Here is a 17,000-nt window from a genome sequence, read left to right on the forward strand (position 1 = left end):
GGTGTAATTGTAACATGTAGAAGGGGGAAAGAGGACAGGGTACCTGGTCATCCTGGATGAGGATACTGAAGACCACCACAGCACGTCCAGGTGGGATGGTGATGTTCCCCCGGGCTGGGCTGAGGTCCTCCAGGGCAGAGTTAGGGCCTCCAGAGATCTGCCCGTGTAAAAACCATAATGTCATAATGACAGTTCTGGAATAAGTTTACCTGAAAGGTAGGTGTGTGTGTGTGTGTGTGTGTGTGTGTGTGTGTGTGTGTGTGTGTGTGTGTGTGTGTGTGTGTGTGTGCATGTGTGGCTGGCATAAGTAGACCGGGGTAACCGATACACATCCACATTAAAATGAAAACGGCCTAATGACCTAACGTGACCTGACCACAGGGAGGTCAAACAGGGGTCAGTTACAGTGATCTCACCTCAAAGTTGACCGTCACTGTCCCATACGTCCCCTTCTCTCTGACCAGGCTGAGAGGCACATACTGGTTCCTCCCTCTAGGCTCGTCCACAACGATCTGTTTAGTCTGGAGGAGAGAGAAAGATGAAGGGGCAGTCAAAGGCAGTCAGAGCTTTAATTGTCTTTTGATTCACCTAATTGACAAAGGGTCCTGTTGAATCAAATTCAGTCCCAGTATTCAGGGTAAGGCAGCTTTGGTAAGTTTATTTATGTTTCACACCATGAACATTGTCTTCAGTGATTATGAAATTAATTAGTTTCTCTCCACAAGACGACAAGTTTCATTGACCACACGATGAGCATATTGACTCAGATAGGAGAAACTAAACAACAACAAAAACATGATTCAGAATCATAATTCCAGAGGCAGAGTCCTTTATTGAAGCAAAATAATGATCCAGAATAAGACCCTAAGGGGGGGCGCAGGCAAGACCCAATACGATGGTTACCATAGTAACCACCAAAACTCCCACTGACAAATTAATCCTAGGAGCAAACTGCTGCCATTGTGGTTGTGCTGCCCCTTGCAAGCCCAGAATCCTCCTGCACAACCATCTGCATGGATTCCCTCTGTGGCATTTGACCCCCACTCCTGACCCACCTCACCCCTGTCCAAAACCTAATTTCCTTATCCTGACAGTGGCAAAGCCTTCCCTCTCAAAACATCTAACATGGTACTGTATTAGGTAGCCAAATTATACTCCCTATGTGCTTTCTTGTCAAATTCTCTGTGATAATAATAAACAAGACTGCAGAGTGAGACAAATTGAACTTACCATAAAACTTCAATAAAACGCAGTCTCAAATAGCCGCCTGCCCCTTTTAATAGCAGGGCAACAGCACACATTTCAGCAAATAAACGCCTGTTTCAAATAAACCCTGCGTCTGAAGGAATTGTATACGAGGTTAACATGAATTACCATTAATTGTTTATGAGGTTTAATGTTTGTTACATTAAATAATTCAGTAACGACTCGAAAGAATGATGGCGATCATCTGTTTTTATCGCCAGTAGGAAACTGCTAGCCATTGGCTTCTAACAGCTGAGAACTTCTAGCTAACTGGCAAGCACAAAAACAGTCAACAACTTTGGGAGTACAGACCCCCAGAAAACAGCCCATCGCCCTCTAGTGGCGAAAGTAAGAACAGCCGAAGATGCACAGTCAAAGAGGAGAATAATTATTCTGTCAAGGAAAAGTTTTTTTTTCCATAAATAAAGGCATACTAAGGCAAAGGAAACGTGACACCGTGTTTAAATGATAACACATTAGTGCAGGAAATGAATACATCTATTAAAATTTTGCTCATTAACTATGCAAATGAGCAAAAGCTGTGCGCATTAAGGAAATAGACACCTGGCTCAAATAGAAGCCTGGCTCAAATAGAAGCCTGTCTCTAATAAGTGCCTGTTGTGTTCAATGATTTAAGTTTTACTGTAAAATAAAACTTTAAATACCGAATGCTCAGTACCTGGGATTCACTTTACATTTACTGAAGGTTGAACTGATTGTCTTAAACTGGTTGAAACAGAATGTATGCTATAAGCAAGAATCAATGCTAGACAGACAGGTGTTTCTTACGGAGTTGAAGGAGATGATTCCGAAGGCGTTGTCATTGGACAGGATGGTGATAGTGGCTCTGTTGGGGGTCCCCAGTTTCACGCCATTGGAGGAGCTCTGAAAGGAGAGCAATGACGAGAGATGCATAGACCTGTCCCCTTATCAGGCATACAAACACAGTCACAAACATACACACACGAACTCACGCCCATTCTCGCACGCGCACGCACGCACACACACACACACACACACACACACACACACACACACACACACACACACACACACACACACACACACACACACACACACACACACACACACACACACACACACACATTCCTCTCCAGGGCCCTTCACTACAGCCCCACTCCTGCAGGGAGGTCATGGGGAGAGGACACAAAGTCAGGAAGTAGTTTTCTCAGGCTCATTGAGCCTCTCAGATTAGCTCTCAGCAGCCTACCTCTCAGGCTATCTCTCAGCAACCTACCTCTCAGATTAGCTCTCAGCAGCCTAACCCTCAGATTAGCTCTCAGCATCCTAACCCTCAGATTAGCTCTCAGCAGCCTACCTCTCAGGCTATCTCTCAGCAACCTACCTCTCAGATTAGCTCTCAGCAGCCTAACCCTCAGATTAGCTCTCAGCAGCCTAACCCTCAGATTAGCTCTCAGCAGCCTAACCCTCAGATTAGCTCTCAGCAGCCACAATCACCACCACCATTAAAGCCACAGAGTAGGTATGGTAGTAGGTGCCAGACGCACCAGTTTGAGTGTGTCAAGAATTGCAACGCTGTTGGGTTTTTCACGCTCAACATTTTCCCGTGTGTATCAAGAATGGTCTACCACCCAAAGGACATCCAGCCAATTTGACACAACTGTGGGATGCATTGGAGTCAACATGGGCCAGCATCCCTGTGGAACGCATTCGACACCTTGTAGAGTCCATTCCCTGACAAATTGAGGCTGTTCTGTGCAACTCAATATTAGGAAGGTGTTATAATGGTTTGTACACTCAGTGTATGTCTCTACAATGGATGGTTAGTAGTGTTAGCAGTGTTAGGGTGCGTTCGTAACCAAGTGGGAAAGGGGAATTTACAAATCCACTTGAACAGCCCTCCAACTTGTAATTACTAGTCAAATTAGCCATGAATCCCCTTGTGACAGGATGAATGGAAGCTTGTGTGCAACAGGGAGGGGCAATTGAATGCAAGATTCACAAAAATTGTTACATTGTTAAAAAATTCTAGCCTGTCTATCTATGGGTAAAAGGGTTGATGTGTTATGCTCAACCCGCTCAGCTTTTCACCTCAAAACACCAGAAAATTGCCAAAAAGTTTAGATCCAGCTGAACTGCTTTTACACTATGATTTGGCTACTAGATGCTAGTTTCGCCATATTAAAACGAGAGTTCAGTTCATGGTTTGGGATGAGTTGGACGGCAGAGTGAAGGAAAAACAGCAAACAAGTGCTCAGCATACGTGAGAACTCCTTCAAGACTGTTGGAAAAGCATTCCAGGTGAAGCTGGTTGTCATGAATCCCGCTTCCTGAGTCTGTTTCTGCCTGAGTTGCCTGTTTTCTGTCTTGGAGTCTGTTTCCTGAGGTTTCTGTCTGGTTGCCGGGCGACGAGGCTAGGCGGGAGATCTCTTGATTACCCGCACCTGCATCTCATCAGCTATCTGCACACCTGGTCCTGATCATCACCTCTCCACTTCATAAGCTCTGACCTGACATCCATTTTTTGCCGGATCAATAGCCATGAACATCATTCTCCCGGAACATTCACCCCACCCCTGCCTGGTCGTCGGTGGCTTCTGTGACACCATTGGATCTGCCTATTCACTCCCACCAACTCACCTCCGCAGCCCACTCCGTCTCCTGGATTATTCTGCTTCCACATTTGAGTCTGTAAATAAATACTCACCTTCGTTCTACTGTCCTGGTCTGCTTCTGGGTTCTGCTTTAGAGAATCGTGACAGAACAATCCGGCCAAGGATGAACCCAGCGGACCTGGACTCCGTTCGCCATGCCATTACCCATCAGGAGAAGATGTTGGGACAACACAGCACGGCGCTACAGGAGATAGCGTTTTCGGTTCGGAACTTTTCTGCTAGTCTGACGAGTATCCAGGCTCAGCTCAGTTTGCCGGCGGATCATCCACCACCTGCTTCACCCCTCTCACCTGCCGCTTCTGGAGCTGTTTCCTTCCGTGAGCCCAAGGTTCCGACGCCAGATAAGTATGAAGGGGATTTGGGAAGATGCCGTTCATTTCTTATGCAGTGTGATTAGTGTTTGATCTGCAGCCCCACTCTTACGCCACAGACAAGGTTAGGATAGCTTTTGTTATTGAACTGCTGCGTGGAAGAGCTCTGGAGTGGGCTTCAGCCGTATGGGAACGACAGGACCCCTGCATGGCGTCATACCAGGAGTTCACGGCAGAGATGAGGAAGCTTTTTGACCATCCAGTCCGAGGTAAGGACGCAGCTAAGCATTTGTTCTCTCTTCGCCGAGGAGCTTGCAGTGTGGCAGACATTGTTATCGAATTCAGGACCTTGGCTGTGGAAAGTGGGTGGAATGAGGAGTCACTACAAGCAGTTTTTTATCAGGGGTTGTCGGAGCAACTCAAGGATGAGCTGATCTCCTATCCGGAGCCTAGTGACCTGGACAGTTTGGTAGCATTATCTATTCGGGTGGATAACAGAGTCCGAGAGAGAAGGAGGGAGAAGCAATGGGCCCCGTCCAATCAATCAGCTACTCGGTTACCATTCGGGTCAGGAATTGGACCAGAACGAGTCGATCATTATTCACCACACGGGATTAGTGGAGAGGTCCTGCCTCCAGATCCTGAAACCATGCAAGTGGGGCGGCACGGGTTAACCAAGGAGGAGCGCCAACGTAGACGTGAGACCAACAGCTGCCTCTACTGTGGTAGCTCGGGACATTACATCTCCGCTTGTCCCCAGCGCCCGTTAAACTGCCCGGCTCGCTAAGTTTGGGAGGACTTTTAGCGAGCCAGTTTTAACCTCTCAATAGCCCTGTCAGACCCCGTTTTCCTGCAACCCTCATGAACAAGAATCAGAGCTTAGCGATTAAAGCTTTTATCGATTCAGGTGCCGATGGCAGCTTTATTGATGCCGACTTGGTGGAACAGCTGGGGCTTTCCAAGGAGCGATTACCGGAAGCCATTGAAGCTACCACTCTGAACGGCAGTAGTCTGGCACATATCACTATGAGGACTGAACCGGTTAAGATGCTGTTGTCAGGGAATCATTCAGAGGTTATCTCCTTCTTCATTCTGCCTTCTCCCCATGTTCCTCTGGTTCTTGGATACCCCTGGCTGAGAGAACACAATCCCACGTTCGATGGGTTACTGGCAAGGTAACTAGTTGGAGCATTGAATGTCATGCTAACTGCCTTAAGACTGCCTGTTCCCATTCTGTTCCAAGTCAGGTCATTGATTCTACCCGCCCAGATTTGTCCCTGGTTCCTGAAACATATCACGATTTGGGTGAAGTGTTCAGTAAGCAGAAGGCTCTGTCACTTCCTCCCCACCGAACATATGATTGTGCCATTAACCTGTTTCCTGGAGCTGCCTATCCCAAGGGACGGTTATACAGTATCTCTCGACCTGAACGTGAAGCTTTGGAGACCTACATAAAGGAGTCTCTAGCTGCTGGTCTCATTCGTCCCTCGTCATCACCCCTGGGGGCAGGATTCTTTTTTGTGAGTAAGAAGGATGGCTCTCTTCGACCTTGTATTGATTATCAGGGTTTGAATGATATTACGGTCAAGAACAAGTATCCCCTGCCCTTGATGAGCTCTGCTTTCGACTTCTTACAGGGTGCTACTGTGTTCACTAAGCTGGATCTACGCGATGCGTATCATCTGGTCCGGATCAGAGAGGGGGACGAGTGGTTGACTGGTTTCAATACACCGATGGGTCATTTCGAGTATCAGGTGATGCCGTTTGGACTGACCAATGCTCCAGCAGTGTTCCAGAGTATGGTGAATGATGTACTGAGAGATATGATCGGTCTTTTTGTGTTCGTGTACCTGGATGATATTCTTATCTTCTCTAAGGAGCTTTCCAGCCACGTCCAGCATGTCAAGCAGGTTCTGCAGCGATTGTTGGAGAACTGCCTGTTTGTGAAGGCCGAGAAGTGTGAATTTCACGCCCACACTACATCCTTCCTCGGGTACATCATCTCCAGGGGAGAGATTAAGATGGACCAAGAGAAGGTTAGGGCAGTTCTGGATTGGGCCCAGCCCGGTACGAGATTGCAGCTCCAGAGGTTTTTGGGGTTTGTGAATTTCTATCGTAGATTTATCCATGATTACAGCCGTGTGGCCGCGCCATTAACTGCCCTGACTTCTAGTACCAGAACCTTCTGTTGGAATCCTGAGGCAGACCGAGCATTTCTGGATTTGAAGAGTCGATTCACCAACGCCCCGAATCTCTCTCAACCTGACACTGCCCGTCAGTTTGTCGTTGAAGTGGACGCGTCTGATGTGGGGGTTGGCGCCATCCTGTCCCAGCGAAGCTCCACTGGCGGTAAACTCCATCCCTGCGCCTTCTACTCTCGTCGTCTTTCGTCTGCGGAGAGGAACTACGATGTGGGTAACCGGGAGCTTCTCGCGGTGAAACTTGCCTTGGAGGAGTGGCGCCACTGGTTGGAGGGGGTGGAGCAACCATTTATTATCTAAGACTGACCACAAGAATCTTGCTTACGTGCAATCGGCTAGACGTCTCAACTCCCGTCAGGCCAGGTGGGCTTTGTTTTTTGGACGCTTTAATTTTTCCCTGACGTTCCGACCTGGGTCTAAGAACGGCAAGGCGGACGCCTTGTCCCGGATGTTCTCCAAGACGGAGGAGAGTGGGGCCAAGACTGAGACGATTCTTCCCCGGAACTTCGTCGTCGGAGCAGTTACGTGGAGGATTGAGGAGGAGGTTATGGCGGCCCTTCGGACGCAGCCCGGTCCTGGTAACGGTCCACCCGGTCGGTTGTTTGGGCCAGAGTCTGTCCGTTCTGCTGTCCTCCAATGGTCCCACAATGGCTTGTCACCCTGGCGTGGCTCGGACGATGGCGTTACTACGCATACGATTTTGGTGGCCTGCCATGGGAGAAGATACCCGGAGGTTTGTTGCTGCCTGTCCAGTTTGTGCGCAGAATAAAAGTGCCAATCGGCCCAGCTCTGGACTTCTTCACCCCCTACCTATTCCCCGGCAACCATGGTCGCATCTGGCCCTGGACTTTGTCACTGGGTTTCCCTCTTCTGAGGGGAACACTGTCATTCTGACTATTGTGGACAGATTCAGCAAGTTCGCCCACTTTGTGCCCATCTCCAAGCTTCCCTCTGCCTCTGAGACGTCAGAGATCCTGGTTAGGGAGGTTTTCAGGGTCCACGTGTTGCCCAGTGACATAGTTTCCGACCGTGGTCCTCAGTTTACCTCTGCTGTCTGGAAATCCTTCTGTTTGGCCATTGGAGCTACAGTCAGTCTCACATCTGGATATCACCCCCAATCTAATGGTCAGGCGGAGAGAGCCAACCAGAAGATGGAATCCACGCTGCGCTGCCTTGTCTCCTCCAACCCCACCTCTTGGGTCTCTCAGTTGCCATGGATTGAGTATGCCCACAATACTCTCCCTACATCTGCCACTGGGATGTCTCCCTTCCAGTGCCTGTACGGCTACCAACCTCCCTTGTTTCCTTCTCAGGAGAAGGATCTCTCGGTTCCCTCTGTCCAGACCCACATTCGTCATTGCCACCGGACCTGGCATCAGGCCAGAAAGGCCCTCCTTAGAGTTTCTGACCGGTATCAGCTACAGGCGAATCGTCGCCGTATTCCAGCCCCCGCATTATGCTATTCGAGATAAGGTCTGGTTGGCTACACGGGATCTTCCTCTGCAGACTGAGTCAAATAAACTGTCACCGAAGTTCATTGGTCCGTTTGTGGTGGAGAGAGTGATTAATCCTGTTGTGGTTCGACTCAAGTTGCATAGAACGCTCAGAGTCCATCCCACCTTTCATGTCTCCTGCCTCAAGCCTGTTCTCCTCAGTCCACTGCTGCCCCCTCCGGATGATCGGAGGTGGTCCTGTCTACACGGTGCGCCGCATCATGGATTCCAGACGGCGGGGTCGGGTTTCCAGTATCTCGTGGACTGGGAGGGGTATGGTCCTGAGGAGAGGAGTTGGATTCCCCGGCGTCAGATCCTTGATGCTGACCTCCTTCGTGACTTCTACCGCTTCCATCCTGGCGCTCCGGGTAGTCCGCCCAGTGGCGTTCGTCGGAGGGGGGGGTACTGTCATGAATCCCGCTTCCTGAGTCTGTTTCTGCCTGAGTTGCCTGTTTTCTGTCTTGGAGTCTGTTTCCTGAGGTTTCTGTCTGGTTGCCGGGCGACGAGGCTAGGCGGGAGATCTCTTGATTACCCGCACCTGCATCTCATCAGCTATCTGCACACCTGGTCCTGATCATCACCTCTCCACTTCATAAGCTCTGACCTGACATCCATTCCCTGCCGGATCGTTAGCCATGAACATCATTTTCCCGGAACATTCACCCCACCCCTGCCTGGTCGTCGGTGGCTTCTGTGACACCATTGGATCTGCCTATTCACTCCCACCAACTCACCTCCGCTGCCCGCTCCGTCTCCTGGATTATTCTGCTTCCACATTTGAGTCTGTAAATAAATACTCACCTTCGTTCTACTCACCTTGTCCTGGTCTGCTTCTGGGTTCTGCTTTAGAGAATTGTGACACTGGTTGAGAGAATGCCAAGAGTGTGCAAATCTGCCATCAAGGCAAAGGGTGGCTACTTTGAAGAATTTAAAATCTCAAATATATTTTGATTTGTTTAACACTTTTTTGGCTACTAAATGATTCCATATGTGTTATTTAATAGTTTTGATGTCTTCACTATTATTCTACAATGTAGAAAACAGTAAAAATTAAGAAAAACCCTAGAATGAGTAGGTGTGTCCAAACTTTTGACTGGTAGTGTATTTCTTATAAATACAGTGGGGGAAAAAAGTATTTAGTCAGCCACCAATTGTGCAAGTTCTCCCACTTAAAAAGATGAGAGAGGCCTGTAATTTTCATCATAGGTACATGTCAACTATGACAGACAAATTGAGATTTTTTTCTCCAGAAAATCACATTGTAGGATTTTTTATGAATTTATTTGCAAAGTATGGTGGAAAATAAGTATTTGGTCACCTACAAACAAGCAAGATTTCTGGCTCTCACAGATCTGTAACTTCTTCTTTAAGAGGCTCCTCTGTCCTCCACTCGTTACCTGTATTAATGGCACCTGTTTGAACTTGTTATCAGTATAAAAGACACCTGTCCACAACCTCAAACAGTCACACTCCAAACTCCACTATGGCCAAGACCAAAGAGCAGTCAAAGGACACCAGAAACAAAATTGTAGACCTGCACCAGGCTGGGAAGACTGAATCTGCAATAGGTAAGCAGCTTGGTTTGAAGAAATCAACTGTGGGAGCAATTATTAGGAAATGGAAGACATACAAGACCACTGATAATCTCCCTCGATCTGGGGCTCCACGCAAGATCTCACCCCGTGGGGTCAAAATGATCACAAGAACGGTGAGCAAAAATCCCAGAACCACACGGGGGACCTAGTGAATGACCTGCAGAGAGCTGGGACCAAAGTAACAAAGCCTACCATCAGTAACACACTACGCCGCCAGGGACTCAAATCCTGCAATGCCAGACGTGTCCCCCTGCTTAAGCCAGTACATGTCCAGGCCCGTCTGAAGTTTGCTAGAGTGCATTTGGATGATCCAGAAGAGGATTGGGAGAATGTCATATGGTCAGATGAAACCAAAATAGAACTTTTTGGTAAAAACTCAACTCGTCATGTTTGGAGGACAAAGAATGCTGAGTTGCATCCAAAGAACACCATACCTACTGTGAAGCATGGGGGGTGGAAACATCATGCTTTGGGGCTGTTTTTCTGCAAAGGGACCAGGACGACTGATCCGTGTAAAGGAAAGAATGAATGGGGCCATGTATCGTGAGATTTTGAGTGAAAACCTCCTTCCATCAGCAAGGGCATTGAAGATGAAACGTGGCTGGGTCTTTCAGCATGACAATGATCCCAAACACACCGCCCGGGCAACGAAGGAGTGGCTTCGTAAAAAGATTTTCAAGGTCCTGGAGTGACCTAGCCAGTCTCCAGATCTCAACTCCATAGAAAATATTTGGAGGGGAGTTGAAAGTCCGTGTTGCCCATCGACAGCCCCAAAACATCACTGCTCTAAAGGAGATCTGCATGGAGGAATGGGCCAAAATACCAGCAACAGTGTGTGAAAACCTTGTGAAGACTTACAGAAAACGTTTCACATGTGTCATTGCCAACAAAGGGTATATAACAAAGTATTGAGAAACTTTTGTTATTGACCAAATACTTATTTTCCACCATAATTTGCAAATAAATTCATAACAAATCCTACAATGTGATTTTCTGGATATTTTTTTCTCATTTTGTCTGTCATAGTTGACGTGTACCTATGATGAAAATTACAGGCCTCTCTCATCTTTTTAAGTGGGAGAACTTGCACAATTGGTGGCTGACTAAATACTTTTTTTCCCCACTGTACATGTTGGAATATATTTTACGAAACATTTCAGAATACATTTAAAAATATTTACCAAATATATTGATAAATACATGTGAACATAATATATTCAAAAATAAATACATATTTGAATATATTTCAGAATGTAATTTGAAATACATTAAATAACTTTTCTGACGCATTTAACATATATTGTGATATACATTTTACATACATTTATAATTTTTTTATATATTCCCTAATATATGTTGGAATGTATTTAAAATGTATGAATATTTTTTCCGTGAAATACATTATTTGGACAATTACAAATATTTATACATTTTTGAAAAAATAAATAATATTTTAAATGTATTTTCATTCGGTATGAGTTGTATTGCCAACCTGTACTCACCACTGCTGGAATGATTTAGACATTGACTACCACATTTATCCAGCAGGTGAGCGCGTTCAATAATTAGAATGTTTTATATATTGAGGGGGTTTAGGACTACATAATATATTTATTTGTATAATTTTTATGTGATATGTCCTGATATGTTGAAATGTATAATGTATTGGCCATTGTTATGATAACTCCTGAGGAGTATTGATTGTGATGGGAATTATTCATGTTAATTGATGAAATGCCTGTTCAGGTGGGTTTTGGATTATTCCAGTGTTAGGCACAGGGCTTTTAACTTGTTCACGTGCTCATTTCAAGAGAGCGCTAAGACCAGGGTGACGTACATCAGACTCAGCTAAACTGCTAATCTGTGTGTGAGGAATTATTAACACTGTCAAATTTATAGACGCTCTGTCTAGTTTGAAGACATTCTTCCTCGTTGTTTTGGATCCAGCTTGATTTACTTTCTGCACCTGTAAATGATTACCATCATTCTGCACCTGACTCCTGCCTGACTGTTGATGCTTCACAACCCCTGATAAGACTGTATAGGGTCCACTATTATTAAACTACCCGGCCCTGATAAGACTGTATAGGGTCCACTATTATTAAACTACCCGGCCCTGATAAGACTGTATAGGGTCCACTATTATTAAACTACCCGGCCCTGATAAGACTGTATAGGGTCCACTTTTATTAAACTACCCGGCCCTGATAAGACTGTATAGGGTCCACTATTATTAAACTACCCGGCCCTGATAAGACTGTATAGGGTCCACTATTATTAAACTACCCTGCCCTGATAAGAACGTATAGGGTCCACTATTGTTAAACTACCCGGCCCTGATAAGAACGTATAGGGTCCACTATTATTAAACTACCCGGCCCTAACTCTATGTCGCTTGGTATATGTATCGAAATCATATGAACAATAATAACCTGTTACCAATGATAACCTTATTTAAGAAATGCAACTCTTCCCCCCCCTTTTCTTTCGGCCAAAGACACACAAACAGTGTGCCCAAGGCAGAACCATTGTGTGTGAGTGTGTCTGTGTGTCTGTGTGTGTGTGTGTGTGTGTGTGTGTGTGTTTGTGTGTTTGCGGGTGTGCATGCATGCAAGTGTGTGTCTGTGTGTATGAGATACTGAGTGAAAGAAAGAGCTTATCCCCTCTGCTTTCACACCTCTATTCAGACATAGCTTTCCCAGCTGTAACAGAGCTTTCTTTCAGGCGCTGAGCTCTTGTCATAGCCGACACACAGACACAGAATCCACACGGCTCTCACAATCCAGCCTGCAGGCCCTACCAGGGGCCCGTGCCCTCTGGGACACAAACGCAACCCACCAACCACCAACTCTCCATAGGAATCCCAGCCCCCGAGCCCTGCCCAGACCCTGACAGTAGGCACAGGATGAGTGGGCAGCACCTGTCATGGTGTTGCCAAGCAGGTTGGTGGCATTACAGTATGAGGGACCGTTCCTGGACTTTGTGCTGTGCTCAGTTCCAGCTCTCTCTTTGTTTAGGCTTATCTGGATTCTATTATAAAAATGTTACTCTTCTATCTAGCATTCTGGGAAGTGTAGCCCAGCTAGTGATGACATCATTACTCAAAAGCAGTGGGGGAACACAAAACCCTCTCATCTCCAACTAATCCCACCCTGTCCAAAGCAACTGTCCTTCCATCCATTTTTAAATGTATCGAGCATAACAGCTTTCTGCTTGTCAGAAATGACTGATTCGCCAAGCCATCACCCCCTCATCCCCTGTGCTTGATCTGTGAGGCCCCTTAGCACGTAGCTCATGATCCAGACAGACCTTTGTCTGGTGTAGGCTGCCTGTCTGTCACAGAGCCATTAGTCAGAGTGTGTGGACAGTGGGAGCCGGCCCCTCATCATCAATCACATGGCGACAGCCTGCTAAGGACACCAATGGCGACAGCCTGCTAAGGACACCATGGCGACAGCCTGCTAAGGACACCATGGCGATGGGACTCTAGGTGTAAGACATCCTGCACAGCTGCCGCAAAAAAATAACCATTCCTCTGTATGCATCGTGGGAGAAGTTTCTCTCTGCACAGCCCAACGCTGTTTGGCTATGACATGGCCACCTGCACCTATGTCGGGCTCTAGATTATACCCTTCCTGTGTGAGGGAATCCTCCAATATGTTCTCTAGCGTTTCTCCTCCGTACCGCGGTCCCAGCTGCAGGAAGCATGTTGGTTTCTCCCACATGGTCTGTTTGATGGTGTGAAATGGCTGTCTTGCAGTGACTTCACACAGCCCCTGACTCTGGGCTTTAATCTACTGTGTGGTGTAGCCTTGGTTATCAAAATGGCTTTCTGCTCATAAAGGTGTCTTCTGGCAGGACCTTCTTCAGCGGCCCAATGGCCCAGCCATGGAGAAGCCCTATAGAAACACATCAAAGGGCATCCAGGGCCTCTCAAGTCTTTCTGCTGGGGTTGAAAATGGGGGGCCCTGGGGCAGTGGTTGGACCAGGGTGAGGGCTTAAGACACTAAGGTTTCATCTTCCACTCAGACACAATCATAAGCATTGCAACACATACACACATACAAATGCACACATGCACATATTAACACATGAGCATGGTACGAGGGCAACCATAATAACCCCTGACATTGAATGACGACTGACACACACACACACACACACACACACACACACACACACACACACACACACACACACACACACACACACACACACACACACACACACACACACACACACACACACACACACACACACACACACACACACACACACAAAACCTAACACACACTCTCTTTCCGTTACCTGTAGACTTAGGTTGAAGACAAAGGTCTCGTCGGCCTCGGGCAGCTCATCGTCCTTGACAGCGATGAAGATGGTCTTACTGGCCTCTGACGACAGCAGGATGGCTGCAGCCGAGGTGGCCGTAAAGTCCCCCGAGTCATCTCCCTCCAACTGGAAGAAACAAGGACAGTTGATGTTGTAATCGTTATTGAAATCATTTGGCTTGATCTTTCACCACTTAAACACACAGACTGACACACAGTCGGCCTGTACACAAATATAGAATGATGGGTTCAACTCAACTGTCCCAACTGCTAGGGACAGAGTATTGAGATTTAAGGAACTGTAGAAAGAAATAGGCCTGGGAAAGCCCCAACCAGGCCACCAGTTTGCCAGACACCCATGGGGAGGGAGCAGACACTGGCTCCCATGTGGGAGCTGACACGTTCTGATGTGGGTAGCAATTACTGCCTTTCATCTCACACACTGCCTCCCACAGTAAAAAGGTCACTTATCTTTTCCATTAAAGAGACCTGCATTTGACAACTCAGGAGCAGACCAGCCTCGGTGACAACCGGGGTTAAGGTTCCACTGTTCTGCTCTACTGCTGTGTGCTGCTAATCATGGCTGGTCACCGTTGCATTGAAACAACACTTAACCACAACTGTCAAATACAAGATTTAAGTCTGAGAGACTAATGCCAAGTTAGAGGAGATTACATAAACACACAGAGGTATCTAGATAACACTAGGTCGGACACTCAACAGGTGACCTAAAACAGTCCTCCTATGACCAGGTCGTTCCTACCTGAACCAGTGCGGTCACATTGACCGGGTCTCCGATCCTCTCCACCACCAGGCGGACCACAGTGTCGTTGCTCTCTATGACCATGAAGTCTGTCTGTCCCAGGAACCTCAGCTCAGCTGTCTGGAGCCTGGCCCTCGGGATGGACAGAGCCAGAATCAACCCAGCTAGTGTGAGGACAGTGGACATTTCTGTCAGAGGGATAGAACACAGACAGACAGACAGACACACAGGCAGGCAGGCAGACAGTGAGGAAGATCTTCACAAAGCTGAGCAATGATAGTACATTATGTTGGGATACAAATAGGAGTATATTGGTGTATGTTGGGATGTGAATTACAAATATGAGCATTAATACAGTGTTATATGTTAGGTGTTCCAGAATCAGCAGAGCGGGATCAGACAGGCATGATAAAAGGGGAAATTACCTTTATTACCCTGATAAAACTATAGTCTAGCTGCGCACTGGAATATAAGTAATAGTTGAACTAAACTATTCCATGCCCTAACTGGTGCTGTCTATGGGTTTTCATGATGACTTGTCTAGATTCTAGTTTCTCCCCGCTTGACCACATCCATCAATAATACATGTGATAGAAGACGTTCTTCGTAGAGACAGTTGATATAGCTTGTGGGATTTTATGAGTCAGCGTTTCATGGCCTAAACACCCGTACTCCCAGCGCTCTCCTTCCTTCTCAGAATCTAATCCGACAGCGAAGCAGCTCACAAACAGTTGTCATGGTTAACAAAACAAACAATGCAACAAGTGGGTGTGGTCACCGTAATGCAAAGTTGTGGGCCTCCAGTTCCTGATGTACATGTCTTTTTAAATATTTGCTGTAAATTACAAGGTTCAAAAATACACCCGCACTGAATGAAGTCATGTTGTTTTCTTTTTTGGGGAGAGAAATGTCTTAGGAAACTTGGACATGGAAAGCATCCCATTTTTCATATGTTCCGTCCCTGTTAGATCACTCTGGGTTATTTTCAGTATCATGGGGTGTTTCTTAGAGAAACATTAATCAATAAAGGTGTCATGCTGAAGAACAGAATGGAACAACTAGATGGGGTGCCAGGTGCTATTTGAAATGTAAGATTATCTAAATTAAACAGTTAAACAGATATTCAAAAGAATGATCCAGAGTATATTTGTTTCTCTAAGTTTCTCTAAGTTTCTCTGTGTGTGTGTGTGTGTGTGTGTGTGTGTGTGTGTGTGTGTGTGTGTGTGTGTGTGTGTGTGTGTGTGTGTGTGTGTGTGCGTGTGAATGGTATGCCTGTGGTGGACAGGGTGCTGTGAAAGCTATCAAAAGTTGATTAAGAGCTGCTGTGTAGCGGGGTAGGGCAGAGGAGACAGAGGGAGAAAGAGGAGAAGGGAGAGAGAGAGGAGACAGAGTGAGAAGGATGAGACAGAGGGAGAGAGAGGAGACAGAGGGAGAGAGGAGAAGGGGGAGAGAGAGGAGAGAGATGGAGAGAGAGGAGACAGAGGGAGAGAGAGGAGACAGAGGGAGAGAGAGGACACAGAGGGAGACAGAGGGAGGGAGAGGAGACAGAAGGGGAGAGAGGAGACAGAGGGAAACAGATGGAGAGAGAGGAGAGAGATGGAGAGAGAGGAGACAGAGGGAGAGAGAGGAGACAGAGGGAGAAAGAGGAGTCAGAGGAGAGAGAGGGAGAGAGAGGGAGAGAGAGGGAGAGAGAGGGAGAAAGAGGGAGAGAGAGGGAGAGAGAGGAGACAGAGGGAGAGAGAGGAGACAGAGGGAGAGAGGAGACAGAGGCAGAGAGAGGGAGGGAGAGAGAGGGAGAGAGAGGGAGAAAGAAGAGACAGAGGGAGAGAGAGGAGACAGAGGGAGAGAGGAGACAGAGGGAAACAGAGGGAGAGAGAGGGAGAGAGAGGGAGAGAGAGGGAGAAAGAAGAGACAGAGGGAGAGAGAGGAGACAGAGGGAGAGAGGAGACAGAGGGAAACAGAGGGAGAGAGAGGAGAAAGAGGGAGAGAGAGGAGGCAGAGGGAGACAGAGGGAGACAGAAGGAGAGAGATGAGACAGGGAGGGAGAGGAGACAAAGAGAGAGAGGAGACAGAGGGAGACAGAGGGAGAGAGAGGAGACAGAGGGAGAGAGAGGTGACAGAGGGAGAGAGAGGGGACAGAGGGAGAGAGGGGAGAAAGAGGGAGAGAGAGGATACAGAGGGAGAGAGAGGAGACAGAGGGAGAGAGAGGAGACAGAGGGAGACAGAGGGAGAGAGAGGAGACAGAGGAAGGGAGAGGGAGAGGGGGAGAGAGAGGAAGAGAGAGGGAGAGAGGAGACAGAGGGAGAAAGTGGGGGAGAGAGGAGACAGAAGCAGAGAAAGGGAGAGAGGGAGAGAGAGGGAGAAAGAGGAGAAAGAGGGAGAGAGAGGAGACAGATGGAGAGAG

General features: G+C 47.3%; 1 protein-coding gene across 1 annotated transcript in view; it reads right to left on the bottom strand.

Moving 5' to 3' along the window:
• The window catches only part of LOC121584425 (adhesion G-protein coupled receptor V1-like), a 197,916-nt gene extending 183,134 nt beyond the window's left edge, over positions 1–14,782 (bottom strand). Inside the window, exons 1-5 of the mRNA XM_041900302.2 lie at positions 14,597–14,782; positions 13,811–13,960; positions 2,035–2,130; positions 417–521; positions 44–157 (exon numbers count right to left, since the gene is read on the bottom strand). Of these exons, the coding sequence (XP_041756236.2) occupies positions 44–157; positions 417–521; positions 2,035–2,130; positions 13,811–13,960; positions 14,597–14,782 (651 nt within the window). The remainder of the gene's footprint in view (positions 1–43; positions 158–416; positions 522–2,034; positions 2,131–13,810; positions 13,961–14,596) is intronic.
• Positions 14,783–17,000: the final 2,218 nt, after the last annotated feature.

The sequence above is a fragment of the Coregonus clupeaformis genome, chromosome 16 (assembly GCF_020615455.1).
Source record: "Coregonus clupeaformis isolate EN_2021a chromosome 16, ASM2061545v1, whole genome shotgun sequence".
Taxonomy (NCBI): Eukaryota; Metazoa; Chordata; class Actinopteri; order Salmoniformes; family Salmonidae; genus Coregonus; species Coregonus clupeaformis.